General features: G+C 38.4%; 1 protein-coding gene across 1 annotated transcript; it reads right to left on the bottom strand.

Annotated features, from left to right (window-relative positions):
• Positions 1–249: 249 nt before the first annotated feature.
• On the bottom strand, positions 250–2,545 carry LOC133700170 (beta-glucosidase 12-like). Its single transcript, XM_062123719.1, has 8 exons — positions 2,494–2,545; positions 2,265–2,342; positions 2,050–2,137; positions 1,509–1,883; positions 1,154–1,368; positions 907–1,041; positions 684–792; positions 250–558 (listed from the first exon to the last, which is right to left on the bottom strand). Exons 1-8 carry the CDS (start codon positions 2,543–2,545, stop codon positions 327–329), a joined length of 1,284 nt encoding a protein of 427 aa, XP_061979703.1. The 3' UTR covers positions 250–326.
• Positions 2,546–23,694: the final 21,149 nt, after the last annotated feature.

The raw sequence follows: 23,694 nt of genomic DNA, 5'->3' as shown, positions 1-23,694 counted from the left end.
GTTATTTACTATTGCAAATAATTTTGTGTATTGTTTTGAATTTTTTACTTTGCATCAAATAACTTTTTGTAATTTATTAATTTGATAAAATTCCATGTTATGTCAATGCATATAAAATTTAATTAAATGTATTCATATGTTAATCTTTACTCTTCTTATAATTATAAGTTTATTATTAATAAGAATTTTTATTCTTAACCACAACTTTGAATATATAAACTGGAGACCAAATTCTGTTGAATAACTGCTGAGAGCTTTATGTTTCACCCATGAAAGCCCAATTTGCAGATGCTAACATCTTTGACTTCAAATCCTGTTTAAGGCATTCAGGCATTTCTTGGCCTTTTAGCATCCCGAACCAGATTATCTTCAACCTTGATGTGGGAGTCTCTTCTAAGAAACTGCTTGAACCACTTGACTGATTTTTTAGGATATCGTTTCAAATCATTTTTGTAATCAACGTAGTAGAGGCCGAACCTCACAGCATAACCACTTCCCCATTCGAAATTGTCCATCAAAGACCAAGCAAAAAATCCCTTAACATCAACACCATGCTCACTGCAATAAATAAATATTGAATCCCAGTAAGATGGATCTGGTAACTTAATAATATAATTGTTGCTATGGATTAAAAAACTCATTATCAATGATCATTTGTTAATAAATGCTCAAAATTAACTCACTTGATGGATCTCAAGACATTCTTAAGGTGGTCTTTGTAAGATTTTTCTCTTATGGGATCATTAAGAGCTTCCTTTAGTGATGAAGCATTGTTATTTACGTCATCAACCCCTGAAAAAAAATCAATAAAAAAAAACATTAAGAACATATATATATACTTAGTGTTAGAGAAGTACTAAGAAACTTAAATGTAGCATAATGTATGATCGTTCATTTCAACCATACCATTCTCAGTAATGTAAATTGTTGGGTTCCCGTATAGATCTTTGGTGTAATTCAAAAGCCTGCTGATGCCTTCGGGATAAATATAAAGCCATTTTACACCAGCCTGTGGACCTATTGGGATTCCATTTCTCTCTCCTACAAAATTAAGAAATAACAAAGTAAATTAATAACTGATAATTTATAAAACATCATCTAATTGAAAAACAATAAGATGAATAATAAAGAAAAGATATCGATCATTGGTTACCTGTCCAATTAGCACGAGCATCTGACATGAATCCAACACTCTGATAATTTGCATCGATGTTTTGAGCATAATATGTTGTGTAGTAATTAATTCCAATAAAATCATACGATCCCTTCAACATCTTAGATTCCTCGGCAGTGAACTTGGGCAATCTTCCACCAACAAAGTCATGCATGTTACGTGGATAGTCACCATTAGTTAAAGGATCCATGAACCTGCCACCATGAAGAAAAACACTGATTACCTTCTGTTTATACATACATATCAGGTCTTCTCTAGCTGAATTCAGAATTCAGAAAGTACTTTTGAATTCAGAAAGTACTTTTGAATTTGATATATATAAAAAAATACTAACCAACCAAGCATGAAGTCGAGGCTTCTTTTGGTTGCATTTTGATCATCTTCACTGTTTGAGTAAGGTTCAAACCAATGAGAAACAAGTGTTATCCCAATCTGTCCACCTTGAGATGACTGATATTTTTCCTTGTATAGTTTCACTGCCGCAGCATGAGCAAGCAACAAATGATGGCTAACCGTATACACTTCAGTGGCGCCAGTGTTTAAGGATCGGTGTGGATCATTTACAACGACAGAAATCCTACCCGGTGCCATCGTGCCCATGTCATAACCTTGAACACTGAACATCCATGGCTCGTTCAAAGTAATCCACTTCTTCACTCGGTCTCCAAACTTTTGGAAACAAAGGTCGACAAAGTCTCGGAAATCATTTCTGGAAATCAATGTTTCATGTGATAAAATTTATAGGAATGTTTTGAATTTTAGAGAAGCATATGTCCACAAATTAAGTCTCCAAAATGACAGATTAGATTATAATATTTCGAAGCTACAACAAGTTTGAATATTTGAAGCATAATTAACGAAAGGTTGCTACTTACACAATGTTAGGACTTAAGAAACCACCATATTTATCTTCTAAAGCTTGTGGAGTATCCCAGTGAAAGAGAGTAACGTAAGGCTGCAAACCTATATATCACAAAACATCATATAATCAGATGGAGCGCACAAGATAAACCTTTTGTTGTATAAGAATTTTCGCATGAATTTTTGGCAAAATAGTATGATTAATTGAAGGGAAGGGAAAGGTTATAACCATTCTTCAGGAGGTCATCAATGAGATCGTTATAAAACTTGATGCCTTCTTCGTTTACTCCAGCACTTAATCTGCCATCTGCATTTTCCAAAAAAATAAAAATCCAATGGAAAGCTATTGTATATCAAATGGAAATTCACTCAGTCAAAACAGATGTCAAAGTCAAATCCTGTTACTGTCATTACTATTACTATGTCAGGAACAAATTTAAAAAAAATAAAAAACTTACGTGGTAATACTCTAGACCAGGAAATGGAGAATCTGAAAGCATCCATTCCCATTGTTGCTACCCAATTTTTGACCCATGTTTTGATAAATTTTCAGAAAAAATCAAAAATAGCGAAAAACATTGAAAATCCAAAAAATACATTTTTAATACATTTGCATCGTTTTTAGTATTTTTTAGCATCGTCTCAAAAGAATTTAAATTTTCAAAGACATTTGGAACGCGTTCAACTTTTAACGCGTTATTTTTAAAATCATTGATTTTCCACATTGAGTCGACGTTGATATTTGCTCGCTTTCAAAAATACAAAAAAAAATAAGAAAAATCAAAATTTACAAAAAAAAGAGGAAAAGAGAAGGAAAGGAAAAGTTGAGGGACTAATTTGAAAACCTAGCAAAACTTTTCCTATAAATACCATGCTACACTGAATTTTCAAGGGGGGGGCAATTTTGATATTTAAAGGAGGAGACAACACAAAAACAAACCCTAAATCTATCTCTTCTCCAAGCCGCCGTCAGCCCCCCCACGCCCCTTTGGTTTTTTTTATTTTCTCCTCACAGCTCCTCCCCTGAAACCGGAGCAGCCCCCCTCAACACTGCCTTTTCTCCTTTCCTCTCAGCAAATCGCCTCTCATCTTCCACCATTTCCCCTCTTCACCGTTTCCCCTTCTCTTTGAAACCGGCAACAAGGGAGAGCTCCCTCTCTTTCAAAACCAAAACCGGGGGCAGCCCCCCTCCCATTCCCCTCACAGCTCTCCCAAAACCGACACAGCCTTCCTTCTCCCTCTTGACAGCAATCAACGTCCAGAGCACATCCAACATTCCCCTGCATTTCCTTCCTTGTTGCAGCCTCCCTCAAGCTCTTCGATTTCCCTCCATCAAGCCACACAGCAACAGCAGGAGTCCCGTTCATAGCCTCCTCCCACCGAAGGACCCAGCGGCGGCCGACAGCAGCAGCTTCCCCCACGGACCCAGATCGGTCCGCCGCTCCTCCCTCCTCTGCTCCTCCAGCCGCTCACTGCACAGACCCGACGATCTCCTCCCCATCAGCACAAGACCCGCCGACCGAACCAAGCCTTCATCTCCCACAGCCGGCCAGACTCAACAGAAGCACAACTGCCGACAGCCCCGTATTGAAACAGAGAACAAAGGGGAAACGAAGAAACGGAGCTTGCTAAGAGAGAAGCAGATCTGCAATTGACTGTGTTGTGCGTTTTCTGTTATTGCAGGTAGTGGTGTTCTCACCGCCGTTAGGGAAGGGAAGAGAAGAAGGAGACGATCCCGATCCACCAGCTTGCTGGTCTTCGCCGGCGGCGGCGCGTGGGTCCACGCGCCGCCGCTATTCAGACGGCACCAAGGCTGTGCAGCACTGTTCCCGATGATTTCTTTGTGTTTTTGTTGTAACTTTCAGATGATGTGTATATTTAGATATTATTATATTTGATTTATTTTGAATGTTTGTTATTTGTTTTACATGTAAAAATTGTGTATGTAAAAAACAAAAACAAAAAAAGAAAAGGAAAGGAAAAGAAAAAGAAAATATAGTGAAAGTGTATGTGCGTGTTTGTATTTGTTTCATGGATGTTTTATTTTTGTTTCAGATAAAATTGTAAAGATTAAAGAAGAATTTAATATTTTGATTGGATCACGGTCAAGAATTATTAACTTACATGTAAGTTGTATTTCTAATATCCGATGAAAAGACAATTATTAAAACTTCTTTAACACATCAAAGTCACGAAGCAGCTTACCTCAGGTAGGGTGCGTTAGGGGTGCTAATACCTTCTCTAACCACAACCAGTCCCTTACCCGCGAATCTCTGACAAGACCAGTATATCCGGTTTCCTAGTAGCCTTGAATGAATTACTAGGTGGCGACTCCAACGAACCAACCAATCAAATCAAACAACGAACAACAGAAGATCGCCAAGCCGATGCCGCGCGGATTTTATGACGTGCGACAGAATGGCGACTCCACTGGGGAAGGTACTGTTTCTGACAATATTGGACTAAGCTTTGTGTATTTGATGTGTTTAAGTTTTTGCATTTTTGTCTTGTTTTATTTTTGTTTTATCCATGTATTTTTAGAATTGTTTCATGCATCACCTGTATTTATTTTTGAAAGCACACACAAGCTTCTAAGTTAGGTGGTGAATTAGCGATCTGCCCTATGACTATTGGTCAGGGTTCAGATGCGTGAAAAACCGAACTCATATCTGAGTGCCTGCTTGGTAATGGTGGGTAGACGTACCTTAACTATTCCTTGCAACGCCCCCATACTGTCTTTACGAAGAACGTCACTGGGCAGATATGAGACCCTTTTGAGACCAGGTAGAGAACCTACCCATGTTCACATAGTGAATAGAACCTGTCCTTAGGTTGTATGTGCTATTTTTATTTTGCATCAGGGCAAACCCTTCTTGAAGCATCTTGAACTCAAGACTTTTGGGTGACCCAATGGCCGTCACTCAGAAAATTTTCATTGTAGAGTTTGGGGCAAGAATCAAGATTCTTGTTTCATCATACAAGAGTTACGACCATATGTCACCCCTCGAAGGGCGGGTTCTTCATATAGATTACATGTTCATACATTTATCATGCATGTACCGGGAGGAAAAATAGGTTCCCCCATCCAAGCTGTGCTACACGCGATTGAAGATGGAAGCAAAGAAAGATGTCAAATAGAGGCTCATTATCAAAATGAAGTTGAGAGCATCAAAGGGGAAGTAGCTGGGCTCAGATCTGCCTGAACAAGTGTCAAGCGTCAAATTGAAGTCTGCACAGTCTTCTGTGGGAACACTGTTTGTCCACGTCCCATTGAAGCTGCACCTCTCCTTTTCAGTCATGAACAACAACAATGGCTTCAATCATCAACTAATGACAACTTTTGTTCTTGGTCAGCTGCCCTGTTAATTGTTAATCGCCTCCACATTTTTCAATGGCACCAAATAACTGCTAGCCTTCTGTGCATGGTGTGTTAGCCTTCTTTGACGTTACCCCAACTGTTAGCTCATTCTAGTTCAGTGGCACAAGAAAAAAAACCCCCGAAAAAAAGAAAAAAAAAACCATGATTCGACCCTGAACTTCTATGTTGCAGAGCTCTCTCTGTAGAGATTTGTTTGGAGATCTGCCAGTGGGGCATGCAAAAGGGGATGCAGTACTTTCACACGCCACAAAAATTTGTCTCATCAGTTTCAGCACCAAAACATTGGAGTAGGCCAAAGAGTCAGACCATGTCTGAAAACATGAGCAGTCATCGAACTTTGACGTGGCAGAGCTCTCTCTATAAAAACCTATTTGTGGCTCTGCAAGTGGGGAATCCAAGAGAGGATGTAGTAGTTTCAAACGATATGAAAAGTTACCCCACCAGTTTCAGTATCGAAACACTGTAGTAGGCAGAAAAGCCAGACTTGAGCTAGAAAACAGGAGCAAATATAGAACTTCACCGTGGCAGAGCTCCCTCTATAGAAATCTGTTTATGAATCTGCAAATGGGAAATTCAAGAATGAATACAGTAGTTTTAGATCCTCTATGATTTTCCTCCTTACAGCGTCAGTTAAAATGCAAAAGTAGAGAGAAGAGACATGCCTAGACTGAAAAACATGAAGAAGACTGAAACTTCAACAGAGCAGAGCTCCCTCTACAGGTGTCTGTTTGATGCACCGTCAGTGAGGGATCGAAGAGGAGACAAAGGAGTTTCAGATTCGTCAGTTTCTTCTCCAATAAAAACAATGCATCATTTCACACATTGACAGTGATAGCGCTGCATGATTCTATGCGCTGACAAGATTACCTAGCTGTTGGAAGGTTTCCAACAATCCACAAACGACCACAACAACATGGGGAGATTGACATGATGTTGTGAAGATTGTTGAAAGAATTGAACGAGCCATGAAGAAGTGAAAGATTGAAGGTTCTGCCATGAATTCCAGAACAATGAAGAGAGATGAATAAGAAGATAACTTTGAAGGCGGACAACCTTATTCATGTGGTTTAGCCAGGTCTCACTGTAGCATCCACTGCTCAAGTACTTTTGTCAGGATTGATTTCCCTTTGCCATTTGAGTTTATTTACCAGCATCTGCCAGATTCCAGACTTTTGCCTGACTCTGACAAATCCCATGCAACCACCGTTTTCTAGGTGGTATAATCCAGACAAGAGATGTGATGTCATGGTGGGATCCGCGACCATTTCAATTGAACAGTGGCAAGAATTTCAAGAATCAAGTCTAGAAGTTGGTAAGTAAGAGACAAGTAGAGTCTGTGAAGGAGGTTTGTCGTTGGTTATATTGTCACAGAACATTCTCAGAATGACAAGAGATTGAAATTGCTCGGCGAAACACAGATATTGCCAGAATAGTTGATCCAAGAAGGGCGGTGAACTGTCAATCATGTTGTTATGGAATTTTTGCCATTCTGCATTTTGTTTCGGGATCACATCCCACCCTTCAACGAAACATGTCTTTTCATTGTCTCTTTGTTGTTATGAAATCATGAGATGCTTCTTTCAAAGGGTATTTTGACAAAATATGTTTGATCAAACTCCAACATGCAAAGTTTAATCCTGAACATTAAAAGTATTTTGATTGCAAAAATGACTCGATGCCTGAAAATGACATGAGGTGACCAAACAATTTTGAACTCATACCTCCTGAAACTGAACCACACACCATGTAGCTAAATTTTAGCAGTATGCATAATGACATGTAGTGGATTCAGTAGTTATGGACTCGTGAATCATGATTCTTACAAGTCCAAATCATTACACTGGACGAGGTCAAAATTTATCGGTTCTAACCGACCTTGCTTGAAATGAGAAAAGGCCATCTTTGTTATCCCTTCACTTTCTAAAGATTATATCCCTTGCAGTCCCATTTTGAGCCTGATAAAATATTTTCTTTCAAAAAGAAACCTCGACTAGGATCACACCCCACGCTGGGGGCAATGAGAGATATGTTATTAGGAAGGATGAAGACACTGATAAAATCAATGATAAAAGAAAAGCTTAGAATAAAAGCCCAATGATTGAGAAAGGGAGAACAAGAAAAGCCATAGATTGAGGGCCATCCAAGAAAACTTTAAGGAAGGTTATGTAAAAGCAAAAAGTGGAAATGAAGGAGAATGCCTATCAATTCTAAGAGGGGCAAAAGAGGTTTCAATGGAAGAAAGACACAACAAATGTCAAAAGTCAACACCAAAAAAAATCAAGTTTCATGTCTTTTGGTGTGTCTAGGATAAAGCCTTTAGTGTCTTCAAATTTTTAGATTCATTATTCATCAGAGATAAAGTTGGATTAGCATTATGACCTATGTTAAGAGAATTCTGAATTTGATATTAACAAGGTTATATGTCACTTTCTCTACAATGACAACAAGAGAAAGAGAGTTGATGAATAGGTGATGTTGATCCTAAGTCTTTGAAACCCTCAAACACCTTTTGAGCCTGAATTTTCCTTTCTTTCATAAGCCATGAACCATAGCCTGCATTACGTGCTTTTAAAAGCCCTTTTTGATCAAGTAAGCAATCTAAACCGATAAATGACGATCTCAAAACTTGAAGAGTCTTTTCCATAAGGGCCGTGCCTTCATGAATTAAGCTACTGGTTATTATGCATGCTGATAAAATCGGTGCTGAAAAAGAAAACAATCTTTCTTGGTGAATTCTCAAGTTTTGACTTGAGTCTTTTGTTTCTTGAAATTCATAGAAGGTCACCTCATCATAAACCATCAAAAGATATACCCGAAATCAGAGTCTAAAATGGATACAAAGAACCATGAAAAAAAATCATTTTAGTCTTACAATGGGTCATTTCTGTTTTCAAAATACAAGACGATCAAAAGACTATAGTGAATAGTGTGTGTTGGGGTCTTTGACCAAAAAGCTTGATCTTCAAAAGATCTTTTCCAAAACTGATATCTCTTTGATTTCATTTCAACAATTAGACTTGAATTGACATGATCTTTGAAGTATGAGAGTTGATTCCAGAATAGAAAGATTGTCAAACAAGAAGAACATCGACCGAATTTGCAAAATCCTTGACAAGAATGACATCAACATTTCTCGACATTCCTTGAAAGTTGACCACACTGAAGACTGACTATGGGACAATTTGTTTTGAAGCTCAAATGCGCACTTCACCGTATGAATATGGGTGATAACATGAACATCATTGATGATGTCGAGACATTTCTTTCCACTATCTGATTTGACAAGCTGAGAGGAGTCCATGAGAAAGAACATTGAGCATACAACGATGAGTCTTTCACTGCAAGCTATGAGATGCATGTGTGGACGACTGGATGATTTCCATGAAGACTGGTGATAACATATACTTGAAGAGTATTGTTTCAACTTTAGGCAAGTTCATGACTGGTTGACAATCTTGATGGGTGTTGGCATGATGCACACAATCAATCAGAGGATAATTCTCAGAAGAATCCAAAAGACTAAATCCTTCATGATGAATCAAGCAACACCGCACTTGGGGGCAGAGTCAAGCTTGATAAACAACAAGAGCAGTAACCGTCGAAGACAGCCCAAGATGGGCACTGCACTTACAACTGAGTGAATGGCTAGCACATGAATGAGCCAATGCATCGAAAGAACCAATAAAGCTTTGGAATGCAAACAAAGGCACCCTATGACGATGGAACATCGAAGAGAGGGGGACCTATATTTCAAATCAGGTAAGGATGCATGCATGTCATCTAACGTTAAAACTTTGCACATATTTTTTATTTTTGTTGCAGGGAAAATCCTCAATGTAGTTTAGCAAGATTGAAAAAAAAAAACAACAAAAGAAAAAAAAAGGGAGAATCATTGAGCTGATAATAACAGAGAATCATGGTTGTGACCTTGAAACGGGAAGAAGATGAGATAAACCTCTCTGTTAGGAAAATCTCAAAGAAATGAAAAGATCAACCTTGCAATCAGGAAGCATTGAGTTTTCGAAGTCCTGCGATCAGGAATTATCAAGAAGCACCAAGTTTTTTGGCCCTTCTTCTATCATCCCTTCAGGACTTCGCCAGGTAAGTCCCATTTTTCACACTTGTCACATCACATCTTTCATTTGGGTAGGTCACCCATTACAATGAGACCATTCTCCATGTTTTTTATCTGGGTAGGTCACCCATTACAATGAGGCCATTCTTCCACTTGGGTAGGTCACCCATCACAATGAGACCACCATCTTCCATTTGGGTAGGTCACCCATTATAACGCGACCACTTCACATTTTTTCCTATCTTCCACTTGGGTAGGTCACCCATTATAACGCGACCACTTCACATATTTTTTCTATCTTCCACTTGGGTAGGTCACCCATTATAACGCGACCACTTCACATATTTTTTCTATCTTCCATCTGGGTAGGTCACCCATTACAATGAGACCACTTCATATTTTTTCTATCTTCCATCTGGGTAGGTCACCCATTATAATAAGACCACACTTCACATTCTTTCCATTTGGGTAGGTCACCCATCATAATGAGACCGCTTTCCATATTCTTTCCACCTGGGTAGGTCACCCATTACAATGAGACCACTTTTTACACATTTTTTTAGTTCCACTTGAATGAGGTCGCCAGATGGGATCTCATGTAGCTTTGGTTAAAGGGAATCGCCAGATGGGATTTCAGGTTGACCGAGCTACCACACATTTTTTAGTTCCAGTTGAATGAGGTCGCCAGATGGAATCTCATGTAGCTTTGGTTATAGGGAATCGCCAGATGGGATTTCAGGTTGACCGAGCTACCACACATTTTTTAGTTCCACTTGAATGAGGTCGCCAGATGGGATCTCATGTAGCTTTGGTTAAAGGGAATCGCCAGATGGGATTTCAGGTTGATCGAGCTACCACAGATTTTTTAGTTTTGGTTTAATGAGGTCGCCAGATGGGATCTCATGTTGGTTCTGGTTAAAGGGGATCGCCGGATGGGATCTCAGGTTAGCCCAACCACACACAAGATAATGGTTCTGGTTAAAGGGGATCGCCGGACGGGATCTCAGGTTAGCCCAACCACACAAGTTATTGGTTCTGGTTAAAGGGGATCGCCAGATGGGATCTCAGGTTAGCCCAACCACACACAGGATAATGGTTCTGGTTAAAGGGGATCGCCAGATGGGATCTCAGGTTAGCCCAACCACACACAGGATAATGGTTCTGGTTAAAGGGGATCGCCGGACGGGATCTCAGGTTAGCCCAACCACACACAGGATAATGGTTCTGGTTAAAGGGGATCGCCGGATGGGATCTCAGGTTAGCCCAACCACACGCAGGATTTTGGTTCTGGTTAAAGGGGATCACCAGATGGGATCTCAGGTTAGCCCAACCACACACAGGATAATGGTTCTGGTTAAAGGGGATCGCCAGATGGGATCTCAGGTTAGCCCAACCACACACATGATAATGGTTCTGGTTAAAGGGGATCGTCAGATGGGATCTCAGGTTAGCCCAACCACACAGGATATTGGTTCTGGTTAAAGGGGATCGTCGGACGAGATCTCAGGTTAGCCCAACCACACAGATTTTGGTTTTGGTTCAAGGAGGTCGCCAGATGGGATCTCAGGTTAACGAAGAAAAAAATATATAGAAAAAGAAAAAAGAGCAAGGTCTTTAGATGAGTGGATATTGAGCAAGTTAAGCAGACAGAAAGACAAGTTTTTCTTTACAAAACTTACTACGCAAAACATTGAGGAGTTTTGCTTCGTAAGCATTGTAAAGAGGGGGCATCTGTTGCTACCCAATTTTTGACCCATGTTTTGATAAATTTTCAGAAAAAATCAAAAATAGCGAAAAACATTGAAAATCCAAAAAATACATTTTTAATACATTTGCATCGTTTTTAGTATTTTTTAGCATCGTCTCAAAAGAATTTAAATTTTCAAAGACATTTGGAACGCGTTCAACTTTTAACGCGTTATTTTTAAAATCATTGATTTTCCACATTGAGTCGACGTTGATATTTGCTCGCTTTCAAAAATACAAAAAAAAATAAGAAAAATCAAAATTTACAAAAAAAAGAGGAAAAGAGAAGGAAAGGAAAAGTTGAGGGACTAATTTGAAAACCTAGCAAAACTTTTCCTATAAATACCATGCTACACTGAATTTTCAAGGGGGGGGCAATTTTGATATTTAAAGGAGGAGACAACACAAAAACAAACCCTAAATCTATCTCTTCTCCAAGCCGCCGTCAGCCCCCCCACGCCCCTTTGGTTTTTTTTATTTTCTCCTCACAGCTCCTCCCCTGAAACCGGAGCAGCCCCCCTCAACACTGCCTTTTCTCCTTTCCTCTCAGCAAATCGCCTCTCATCTTCCACCATTTCCCCTCTTCACCGTTTCCCCTTCTCTTTGAAACCGGCAACAAGGGAGAGCTCCCTCTCTTTCAAAACCAAAACCGGGGGCAGCCCCCCTCCCATTCCCCTCACAGCTCTCCCAAAACCGACACAGCCTTCCTTCTCCCTCTTGACAGCAATCAACGTCCAGAGCACATCCAACATTCCCCTGCATTTCCTTCCTTGTTGCAGCCTCCCTCAAGCTCTTCGATTTCCCTCCATCAAGCCACACAGCAACAGCAGGAGTCCCGTTCATAGCCTCCTCCCACCGAAGGACCCAGCGGCGGCCGACAGCAGCAGCTTCCCCCACGGACCCAGATCGGTCCGCCGCTCCTCCCTCCTCTGCTCCTCCAGCCGCTCACTGCACAGACCCGACGATCTCCTCCCCATCAGCACAAGACCCGCCGACCGAACCAAGCCTTCATCTCCCACAGCCGGCCAGACTCAACAGAAGCACAACTGCCGACAGCCCCGTATTGAAACAGAGAACAAAGGGGAAACGAAGAAACGGAGCTTGCTAAGAGAGAAGCAGATCTGCAATTGACTGTGTTGTGCGTTTTCTGTTATTGCAGGTAGTGGTGTTCTCACCGCCGTTAGGGAAGGGAAGAGAAGAAGGAGACGATCCCGATCCACCAGCTTGCTGGTCTTCGCCGGCGGCGGCGCGTGGGTCCACGCGCCGCCGCTATTCAGACGGCACCAAGGCTGTGCAGCACTGTTCCCGATGATTTCTTTGTGTTTTTGTTGTAACTTTCAGATGATGTGTATATTTAGATATTATTATATTTGATTTATTTTGAATGTTTGTTATTTGTTTTACATGTAAAAATTGTGTATGTAAAAAACAAAAACAAAAAAAGAAAAGGAAAGGAAAAGAAAAAGAAAATATAGTGAAAGTGTATGTGCGTGTTTGTATTTGTTTCATGGATGTTTTATTTTTGTTTCAGATAAAATTGTAAAGATTAAAGAAGAATTTAATATTTTGATTGGATCACGGTCAAGAATTATTAACTTACATGTAAGTTGTATTTCTAATATCCGATGAAAAGACAATTATTAAAACTTCTTTAACACATCAAAGTCACGAAGCAGCTTACCTCAGGTAGGGTGCGTTAGGGGTGCTAATACCTTCTCTAACCACAACCAGTCCCTTACCCGCGAATCTCTAACAAGACCAGTATATCCGGTTTCCTAGTAGCCTTGAATGAATTACTAGGTGGCGACTCCAACGAACCAACCAATCAAATCAAACAACGAACAACAGAAGATCGCCAAGCCGATGCCGCGCGGATTTTATGACGTGCGACACCCATTTCTTTCATTCTTTGCACATCTTCCTGTAACATTTATCGATTTTTTTAAGAACAATTACGATATTTAATTAGAACTGACATTGAATTAATGAAGAAAAACATGATGAACTCCATACCTTATAGCGATGGTAGAATTGAACTGCGACATTTCCATTGCTACGATCGCTTATTCTCTCTGCAATGTTGAAAATAATACTTCGAGACTAGTCAATATAAGGTTTTCAAAACATTATATTTTATGTTAATTTTAATCACCTACCTTCACATTATTAATTTTTACAAGTTTTGAGAGACGTACCTGTGTGCTCCTCAGTAAAAGTATCCCATATAGCTGGTCCTCTACCATGTTTGTTTGTTTCACCTTCATACTGTATATCATAATAAAATAATGAAAATGAAATAACGTAAGTACTGTTATTATAATTATTTTTTTTTTCTTGTCCCCTCCTAATTACTGCCCTAGAAGCAGAAAAATTTAGAGCACGTACCTGGTAAGCTGATGAGGATGTTCCGAAAACAAAATCATCCGGGAAAGAATAACGGCTGAAGTTATGGATGCTTTCCATTGCAGTCTGAGTTTTGAAGCTAGAACGTTGAGAATTATGATTAAATATTATAAGGGCTGGCTTGGCTTGGGCTTAGTGCGTGAAACCGAGGTTTGTTTGGATACAAAAGAATGTCAATGAGGCAGAGATTGTGTGCTTTTCCTTGATCGGAGAGATTGTTCGTAGTATGTACGAAGAAGGAGATATTTAATGCAAGATGGCATTGATCAATGGAACCACCTTTTTATAGGCACTTCCTGCATATACTAGCAGCGTTTCCTTGACTTTTTTTTTTTTTTGGGTTAAAGGATTAATTTCTTTGACTTTGACAAAGTTATCTCATAGTGCTTATCTTTACTCCAATTTTATAAGAAGTTTCAAATAAGTTGCCATCGAGGAAGTAGGGTTAGAGGAAAAAAGGTTTGTAAGAAAGAATCTCAAATAAGATGCGTGCTCAGAAGTTTCAATGCAGAGTCATTCAAGATAATTTGAAGGTATTTAGGGCATCTGTTCACGCATGACCCACTTAATGAAAATCCTGGTGCACAATCACTTGATCAATAGATTTGTTTTTACGTACTCAAATAAAAATTAATGATAATCCAAAAACTTAAACAATTTAGTTATATAGATTGCGGGCTGCTTCCTAAAATCTTTCCTTTTAAGTTTTTCCAGGAAGACCATAGACTAGTTTCCCAACCAAAAATCATATTCGAAAAAGTCCTCGAAGAAAAGCGTTTCTCAATTAGATCTCGAGCATATTCTTGGCCATCTTCTCACTATACCTCCTTATAACATCATTTGTACTCGTTAGCCTTTCACAGATTACTTCAAAGTCCCTCGAAATTGGGCTGTATTTATCATAAAGAGATTTCCATAAATGTAAAATTTGGGTTTTTTTTCTATTAAGAATTCGTGGTAATTAATATAAGAAGCGAGATTTGATTGAAATTAATATATATTTGATATCATATTAAGGATAGGTTTCAATCCAAAAATTTAAAGTATTGGATGAGATCTTAGAAATGATGTGATATTATTCTCTAAAAAAACTGATAAAAAAGAAAAATTAGACTAAAGATACTCTTAAAAGAATGCTCTAAAGGTAGTTGAGCTTGGATTCTGTAGAAAAGGCTTAATTCTTAAAATGAAGGGGACATGCTCACTTTAGGTATTAATGTTTTTATTTTATTTGTTTAATATTAACTACTTCCATATGTCCATTGATAAGACGGAATGATATTCCATTTATGGCCTTGCGGGTTTTATTGATTGAAAACTAACTAGATGAGTTAATTCTTAGGATCTACTCCATGGTCAGCACAATATTTCAACCATGAGCTGATGACTTGATGAGGTAACAACTCATATTAATTATAGGAAGAGTAAAGTATACTATGACGTTGACAAAATTACCTCATAAATACTTTTAGGGTTAGGCATTATTTAGGAACCCAACCAAATAACATTTTACAAAAAAATATTTTTTTTAAACTTAATCTGGCAGCCAAAATCCTAGCTTGAAGTTGAAATAAGATTTGTGATAATTTAGAGAGTAATCTAATTAGGTAGCCTCTTCTGCTATTTATATAATTAGAGCAATATACATGTATTATTGTGTAACTTACTACACAAGATAAATCTATACAAGAAAAACATAATATTTAGGAACCAACCAAATAACATTTTACAAAAAAATATTTTTTTTTAAACTTAATCTGGCAGCCAAAATCCTAGCTTGAAGTTGAAATAAGATTTGTGATAATTTAGATAGTAATCTAATTAGGTAGCCTCTTCTGCTATTTATATAATTAGAGCAATATACATGTATTATGGTGTAACTTACTACACAAGATAAATCTATACAAGAAAAACATAATATTTTCTATTTTACAACACATTCTATAAAACATCCCCTCAAGCTGAAGGTGGGTTATCCACGTGAAGCTTGAAATGTAAAAAAGCAGAAGCAAAGTGAGGGAGTGACTTCATAAAGATATAGACTAATTGATCTTTGGAGGACATGAAGCAAATCTGAATCTCCTTTTTAGCCACTCGATCACGAACAAAGTGATAATCAACTTTAACATGCTTTGTACGAGCATGAAAAATCGGATTGACAAACAGATAAGTAGCACCTAAATTGTCACACCTAATAATGGTAACAGAAGTAGGAGAGAAGCATAAATATGACAGAAGATAACGAAGCCAAAAAACCTCAGCAGTACCATTAGCCAAGATCTTATACTTTGCTTTAGTGGAGGTGCGAGAAATAGTGCGTTGCTTGCCAGATTTCTATGAAATGGGAGCGGTGCTAAGAAAGACAATGTATCTACCAGTAGATTTTTTATTACCAATACTTGAGGTGGAGGCCAAAAGAGGACGTACCTTTCAAGTATCGCAGTATGCGTTTAACAACAACTCAATAGCTCTCAGTAGCAGCATGCATAAACTGACAAACCTTGTTTACACCATAGCATATGTTCGGTCTAGTAAAGGTGAGATATTAAAGAGCACCAACAATTTGGCGAAAGCGAATGGGATTTGAAAATAACTCACTAGACTACAAGTTAACTTTGGAAACAGAGGCCAGTTTATCAACAGGTTTACACAACGACATACTAGCACGACAAAAAATATCAAGAACATACTTGTGTTGACTAAGTATGAGAACCATATTGGTGGGAGTGACTTCAACCCCTAAAAATAATAAGCATTACCCAGATCATGAAATTTAAACTCTAAACTCAATAAGGTAATAAGACATTGAATCAATGCAGAGTTATTACCGGTAAGTAAGATGTCATCAACATAGACAAACAGATACCAAATATCATGATTCACAGTCAGAATAAATAAGGAGGTATCAACCTTGGAAGCCCAAAAACTAATGGTTAAAACAAATCACTCAGTCATCTGTACTAGGCTCGTGGTGCTTGTTTTAAGCCATAAAGAGACTTGTGAAGGCGACAGACATGAGTCGACAGAGTGGAGTCGACAAAACCTGGGGGTTGTTCTATGTAAACAACCTCTCTAAGTGAGCAATTAAGGAAAACATTATGAACATCAAGTTGTCGAATCTACCATCCTTTAGATATTGCAATAGTGAGAACTAACCGAATACTAGTCGATTTAACAACAGGACTTAAGATTTCTGAGTAATCAATGCCTTCCTGTTGAGTGAACCCTCGCGTAACAAAGCATGCCTTATAGCGATCAATAGCACCATTAGCTCAATGCTTGATTCTATACACCTATTGATAACCAACTACATTCATAGAAGGCTCAAATGGTACCAAGAACCAAGTAGATTTGTCATGTAAGGCTGTAATTTCAGACTTCATGGTAGTATGCTAGCATAAAAACCGATCAGCTTCCTTAAAATTCAGATGCTTAAGAGTAGAGGGAGATGTTACCCGTGAGGTTGAAGATGGCGAAGAGGAAGCAGATGTTGAACTGATGTTGACAGTCCTATGTTGTTTAGGACGCAACACCATGTGGTGCTGTCATGATACTGGTGGAGTAGGGGATCAGTCAGTGGAGCTCTGCTGTGGAAGAGAATAATTGGAGAGATCAACGCATAGATCCAGGCCTGGCAAAGATGGAGCAGAGTGCCTAGATGGAGAGGGAGACCCTGATGGCGAGGTTGGAGACATAACAATAGAAGGAAAATTAGATGTAGATAAGGATGGAACTGTAGAACTTGAACCTGTAAAATGGTCAAGAGACATAGATGCGGATGATGGTGAGGGAACCGAAAGGTTAGTGGGGAAGGGTGGTGTGGCTGAGAAGGTAGGTGTTGGAAAGTTAGTGAGGGAAGGGAGGCTGAAGATAGTGGCAGATGGAGAGGAGGGACTGGTGGCTAGATGGGCAGAATGATGAGCAAACTCAAGAAAGGGAAAAAATTGTTCATGAAATCGAACATGATGGGAGATGTAGATACAATTAGATGACAAATCAAGACAACACCATCCTAGATGAGATGAACTATAGCCTAAAAACACACAAGTGGAGCGATAATATAACTTATAAGCATTGTAAAGGTAAAGTAAATGAAAGCAAAGACATCTGAAAGTATGTAAGAAAGCATAATCAGGCGGTTGATGAAACAAACATTCAAAGGGAGATTTGATTCACAAGATAGGTGTTGGCATATGATTAATGAGATAAACAGAGGTTTCAAACGCATAATTCTAAAATTTTAGAGGTGCCTTATAGTGACCAAGAAGTGTAAGACCAATTTTGACAATATGATGGTAATGATGCTTAACAATACCATTATGTTCATGTGTGTGTAGGCATATTAGATGATGATGAATATTGATGGGTTTGAAAAAAAATTTAATTCACGATATTCACTGCCCTTGTCATTCAATAAAGACTTGAAATTGTTGAAACACATTGAATACATATGATTTGATGGTAATAGGATAAAACCAAATAAATTTTGTATGTGCATCCATAAAAATGAAAAAAATATCAAAAAACATCAGAAGATAACATAGGAGTAGGGACCCAAACATTACTCAAAATAAGTTCAAGAGGAGCATATGTTTTATGACTCGTAAGCCCTAATGTCAAACAAGAGGATTTTCCTAACGGACATGCTTGACACTGAAAATTGAGATGAAGAGAAGTACAAACAATCTTTTTTATTGGATGTTATGAGACTTAGAATATGTGAACTTAGGTGCCTGATTCGATGATACCAAACATCAACAAAAGTAGGCAAGCTAGTAGATAAAAAAGCTTGAGGCATAAATGTGGCAAAAGACTCTTAAAGGATATAAAGGTCATCTTTACTCTGACCAGAAAGAACTTTCTTGGTGATGAAATCCTTGACATAGAAAACAGAAGAGTGAAATTAAAAAAACATAATTTTCACGACAAAATTGTTAAATAGATAGTTGTCTTTTTTAATTTGTGGAACATGTAATTTGTTAGACAAGGTAAAGGTTTGTTTTAGGGTATGCAAGATATTATGGGTTGTAATAGATATAACAAGTCCCTTACCATCACCAACATGTAATTGATCATTACCGAGATAGGGTTCGGTCAGGACTGACGGGGCTCAAACCTGCAGCTTCCGCCTTGATAGGGCGGTGCTCTAATTGATTAAACTATAATCCTGAAAAAGCCAAATTCTTTTTTTTTTCTCATCATTATTAAGTTTCTCTGTTACATTCGTGTGTTATACTAGCAATATCTGAAGTAACATGCTTATTCGCACTTGTGTCAGGAAACCTAGTGACATAATTCATTGCCAAAGCATCATTAAAGGAGAGGTTGGCCGAGGCTTGATTTCCATGATGCACAAGCTGTGAACACTACTGTGCGAAATGACCAATCATGTTGCAAAGCTGGCATCTAATCTGTCGTGGCCATTGGTTGGTTGTTGTTGACCTCTATTGCTGCTAATTGCCACCATAGCCACAATTGTTCTGCTAAGAAGAACCCCCATTGTTGCCACAATAAGACTGTCCACTGTACTAGTTGAAGTTGATGCAAGGATTTCTCTAGCCACCTCTTTTTCCTCTGCCTCGACATAGAGAGGTGGCATTGCCATTAAATCCTAAAAAACCATGCTGAGAAGCAAAGGTAGAGGGAGGCCGCGTAGGTGTGGGCAACAATGGTGCAATAGTTGGAATGGATTGGAGAGAGCTCTGGTGTAAAAATGCATGAGTAGACAAGTGACTATGGAGTTCAAAGTAAGGAAGAGGCTTAGCTTTGGTCGAAAAACTTGTAGCCAAATCATGAAATTCACCACGAAGGCCCCGAAAAACATATATGTTGAAGTTGGTGAGGAAGATAGGTCTACCTGTCGTGGCTAATTCTTTGCAGGTAGAGGGTGACAATATCATCACCTTGTCAAAGATCATGAAGAGAGCCATGCAATTGCATAAGCCTAGAGTTGGATTGAGAGACAAAAGCATGTTCTAGGGTGCTCCAAACATTGGCAGAAGTTGGAAAATCAACCATAAGATGGAGAACATCAATTGAGAGAGAAGACAACAGAACACTAAAGATGAGTTAGTCTTACTGTTTCCATGTCAAAAGTGTTTAGGAAGGACCAAAATTAAAGCTAGCAGAGGCAGGAGAAGAATTACTGGACAAGTCATATGGAGAGGGGCGTGGAGTCGAGCAGTCAACAAACAAGAAGACTCCTTGGTCAATCAGATAGAGCTTCATCTGCATATGCCAAAATAAGTAATTGGTGTTGGTGAATTTGAGATTAATGACTTGCTATGTGTTGGAGAGGGGAATAATGGCTACTGTTGTAGTAATGGGAGGTATGACTGTATTGATTGTAGTGGTTAGCCCAAGAACCAGAGAGAATGAGTTGGGAGAGGAAGGGCTGACATTGATGCCATCTGCAACAATAATTGAGGGATCCATAACAAAGAGAGAAGACTATGAGATATGTTAAGTAGAGTAATAGACTAGAACATGAATTGAGCATTAAGCACGAGTTTTAAGAACTAGAGAAGTGGAGGAAGAACCAGAACACTAAGCATAAGCTGATCACGGGGAAGAACACGGATTGATATCTGTAGAAAAACTTGAGAAGAAGCTGCGTTACTCTTTGTAAGACTTGAAGTGCAGAAAACCTGAGAAGAAGAAGTTGTGTTACTCTATGCAGAACCTGTAGTGGAGAAGATGCAAACCTAGAAGCACGTCTACGATAGAGAGGAGAAGAAGGAGTTGAGTCGTCCAGGTGAATGAGAAGAAAATGTAAATCTGTTTAGATAGAAAGGCCCTGATACTAAGTTGAAATAATGTTTGTGATAATTTAGAGAGTAACCTAATCAGGTAGCGTCCTTTACTATTTATATGATTAAATAATATTAACCTAATTAGACAATATACATGTGTTATGGTGTAACCTACCACACAAGATAAATCTATACAAGTAAAATATAAAATTTCCATAATATTCAGGGATGCTTATTTAACCTCATTTATCCATATAACCTCATATGTTGTGATCTTAGCCAAACTAGATGCCGACAAAACCTAAGATTTGATACTGAGAGTTAGGCATGTATGGAGGAGTGTTATGGTAAACTCACCCTACTTTTTTTCTAAACCTTTATCCAGTTATCCTTGTTCCATCGACTCTTGTTTGATTTCTTAAGTGTGTTCAAGGTCAAAAAAAAAGAAAATTATAGGCCTTGTTTTAGAGTGAATACATAAAAACCTAAAGAACAAACTTTTAGCTTATCCTACATTACATTGTTAGAGATATCTATTTATCAAAAATACAAAAATCTTTTCGTTTAATTTGAAAGAGTTTATGGGAAGCCAATTATTTATATACATGGTAGGGATATTAATTTTTGAATCCTTTTATTTTCTTCACCTGCTTTCTCTGATTATGCATGACTTAGTGTTGAGATGATCAAACTCTCCTGATTGGTAATGGAGATTAAATCACAGATGGGTGATATATATGCTTCCCTTTATTGGCCCAACGATCCTGGCAAAGATTTGCCTCTTCCTCCTCCTCTAGCACCCTCTATTCTAGATTAATTGTATTTGAACTTATAAATATTTAAATATCATAAAGAGATTTTCAAAAATGTAAAATTTGGGTTGGTTTCTATTAAAAATTCATGGTAATATAAGAAGCGAGATTTGATTGAAATTAATATATATTTGATATCATATTAAGGATAGGTTTCAATCCAAAAATTTAAAGTATTGGATGAGATCTTAGAAATGATGTGATATTATTCTCTAAAAAAATTGATAAAATAGAAAAAAATAAATTAAAGATACTCTAAAGGTAGTTGAACTTAGATTCTGTATAAAATGTTTAATTCTTAAAATGAAGGAACATGCTTGTCATAACCCATTTTTAGGTTCTTCCCGATTTCACTTTCTTTTCAAAAAAAAGAGAGAACTGCACGGTGCCGTTTTGAACGGCACTGTGCTGCTTCTTCTTCCCTTGCGAATGCAGAGACAGGGGAGAAGAAGGTTTTTAAAATTGCACAGTGCCATTTTGAACGACACTGTGCTGCTTCTTCTTCCCTTGCGAATGCAGAGACAGGGGAGAAGAAGGCTCTTAAAATCCTTTTCCTACTCACTTTCTCTCCCTCCCACTTGCATAAACCCTACCAAAACCCATACCTATAAGCCTATGCCACCATGATGAAGAAAACTAGGAAACCCATGCCTCAGCCACCATGCCCTGCCAGCAGCTCCCATCACCCACCTTACCCTGCGCCATGGTAGGGTTAAGGTGATCCTCTCCTCCTTTGCTTATAAATACTAGAGGAGGAACCAATAATGAGAGGGGGGGTTGGATTTTTGGTGAGAAAGACAGGAACGAACCGGGGGATTTTGAGGGTGGAAAGAGATTGAAAGAACAAAAAAAAAAAAACCAAAACCAATAAAGAAAAAAAGGAGAGGAGAAGAAGAACCACCAGCTGCTGTCTGCATAGCCGCCACCATCGCCTCCACCGTTCCTCCCAGTCACCCCCGACAACACCATCATCGTAAAAAAAATAGAAGAAGAAATAAAGAAGTGGGGGGGAAGGAAAATACAGAAAACATAGAGAAATAGAGGCTTGCGTCTTTGCACAAAGAAGAAGACCACTTCTAGCAAGACCCCAGACCATCACCATCGCCAACTGCCACCGTCCTCCCCGTCATCGATAACAACCCCTGCACCGTGAGAAACATAAGAAGAAGCAAAAAACAGAGACAGACAGAGGAAGCCATGCAGGAATAAAGAAAGAAGGAGAACCACCGTCTGGAACTACCGACCGTCGTGACATTCTTCCTTTTGGCCGTCACCAGCTGCACCTCCTGAGACCACTGCAGAGAGGGAAGAATATTGTTGACAGAATGAATGAAATAATAGAGGAAAAAGGAACAACAAAGTAGAGGAGAGAAGAAGAAGAATCACCGTTTGCCACCACAACCGTCCACCACGGCAACAACGCTTCTTCCACCAGCATCACGAGCCACCAGCACTGCTCGGTCAGTTTCCTTCTTTTGCTTCTTCTTCGGTTGCACTCCACTGTTTTACGTGAAAAGTGAAAAGTGCTCCATTGTTCACTAGGACGGCCCAACCCAAAATGAGCGAGTTGGGTCCGACTGACACGATCAAAAGGTTGATGTCTTATCCCAAGTGCAGGAGTGTCAAAGTAATAAATAACTCGGCAAGACCAGGGTCGAACCACAGGGAGGTTAACTGTATAAACTACAAATAAAGAAATAGATAATAACAGGAAAAGAGTTGAAGAGAGCTTTGAGATGTGATATTGATAGAAGGATTAAATAAGGATAAAATAATTATCAAGGTTAGAGGATCCACTAATGGTATTTGAAATAAGTATAGTATAAAATCTTTCTATTACTCAAATGAAAATCACACACAAAGGAGGTTCCAATCGGATTATAAATTGTTAACTTGATTACATTAGTTATCTTATTCGAATAATGCTAATAATGTTGTCAGGTATTCATGATTATAACTTATGTTAACAACAAATCAAGTTCCTTTCATATCACAGGTGTCGGTTATACCATACGGTTGGGCTATGAAAGTGCCAAGTATTTGTTGTACCAAGGGTTATACAACATAAATCTAGATTAACCATTTAACAAGCAAAGTATTAAAAGTGAACAAGATAACAAATACAAAACATGTTAGTATCAAACATTAAAGTCCATGTTGAGTTTATACTATACTTATTCTTACACCATTAGTGTAACCTTTTTCACCTTGACATAATAAACTTAGCTAAACATAATGAAAAAGAGAAACATAAATAAACAACATAAGAACATAACTATAGTAAAGGAAATGAAAAGCATAAACAAGAGATTAAGAAAAATATAACATGGAATAAAACTTGAACATTACAAAATACAAAGAAAGAAAGCAAGAATATGATCTTGATCTGAAAATGCCTAAATGCATGGCAAATGCCTTCGTTTATAGTATAGTAAAGAAATTTGAAACTATTGATTTGATGACTAATTATTGAGTGGGTGGCCACCTCTTGA

This window comes from Populus nigra, chromosome 1, assembly GCF_951802175.1.
Source record: "Populus nigra chromosome 1, ddPopNigr1.1, whole genome shotgun sequence".
In the NCBI taxonomy this organism is placed as follows: domain Eukaryota; kingdom Viridiplantae; phylum Streptophyta; class Magnoliopsida; order Malpighiales; family Salicaceae; genus Populus; species Populus nigra.
This window is presented reverse-complemented; position numbering and strand designations above follow the sequence as displayed.

Excerpts from the sequence above, each read along its gene's own strand:
- LOC133700170 (XM_062123719.1), bottom strand. The coding sequence starts at position 2,545 with ATGGGAATGGATGCTTTCAGATTCTCCATTTCCTGGTCTAGAGTATTA. Across the intron at positions 1,884-2,049 it reads TTCTTAAGTCCTAACATTGT|AAATGATTTCCGAGACTTTG; the intron begins GTAAGTAGCAAC and ends ATTGATTTCCAG. Across the intron at positions 1,369-1,508 it reads CTCGACTTCATGCTTGGTTG|GTTCATGGATCCTTTAACTA; the intron begins GTTAGTATTTTT and ends TCATGGTGGCAG.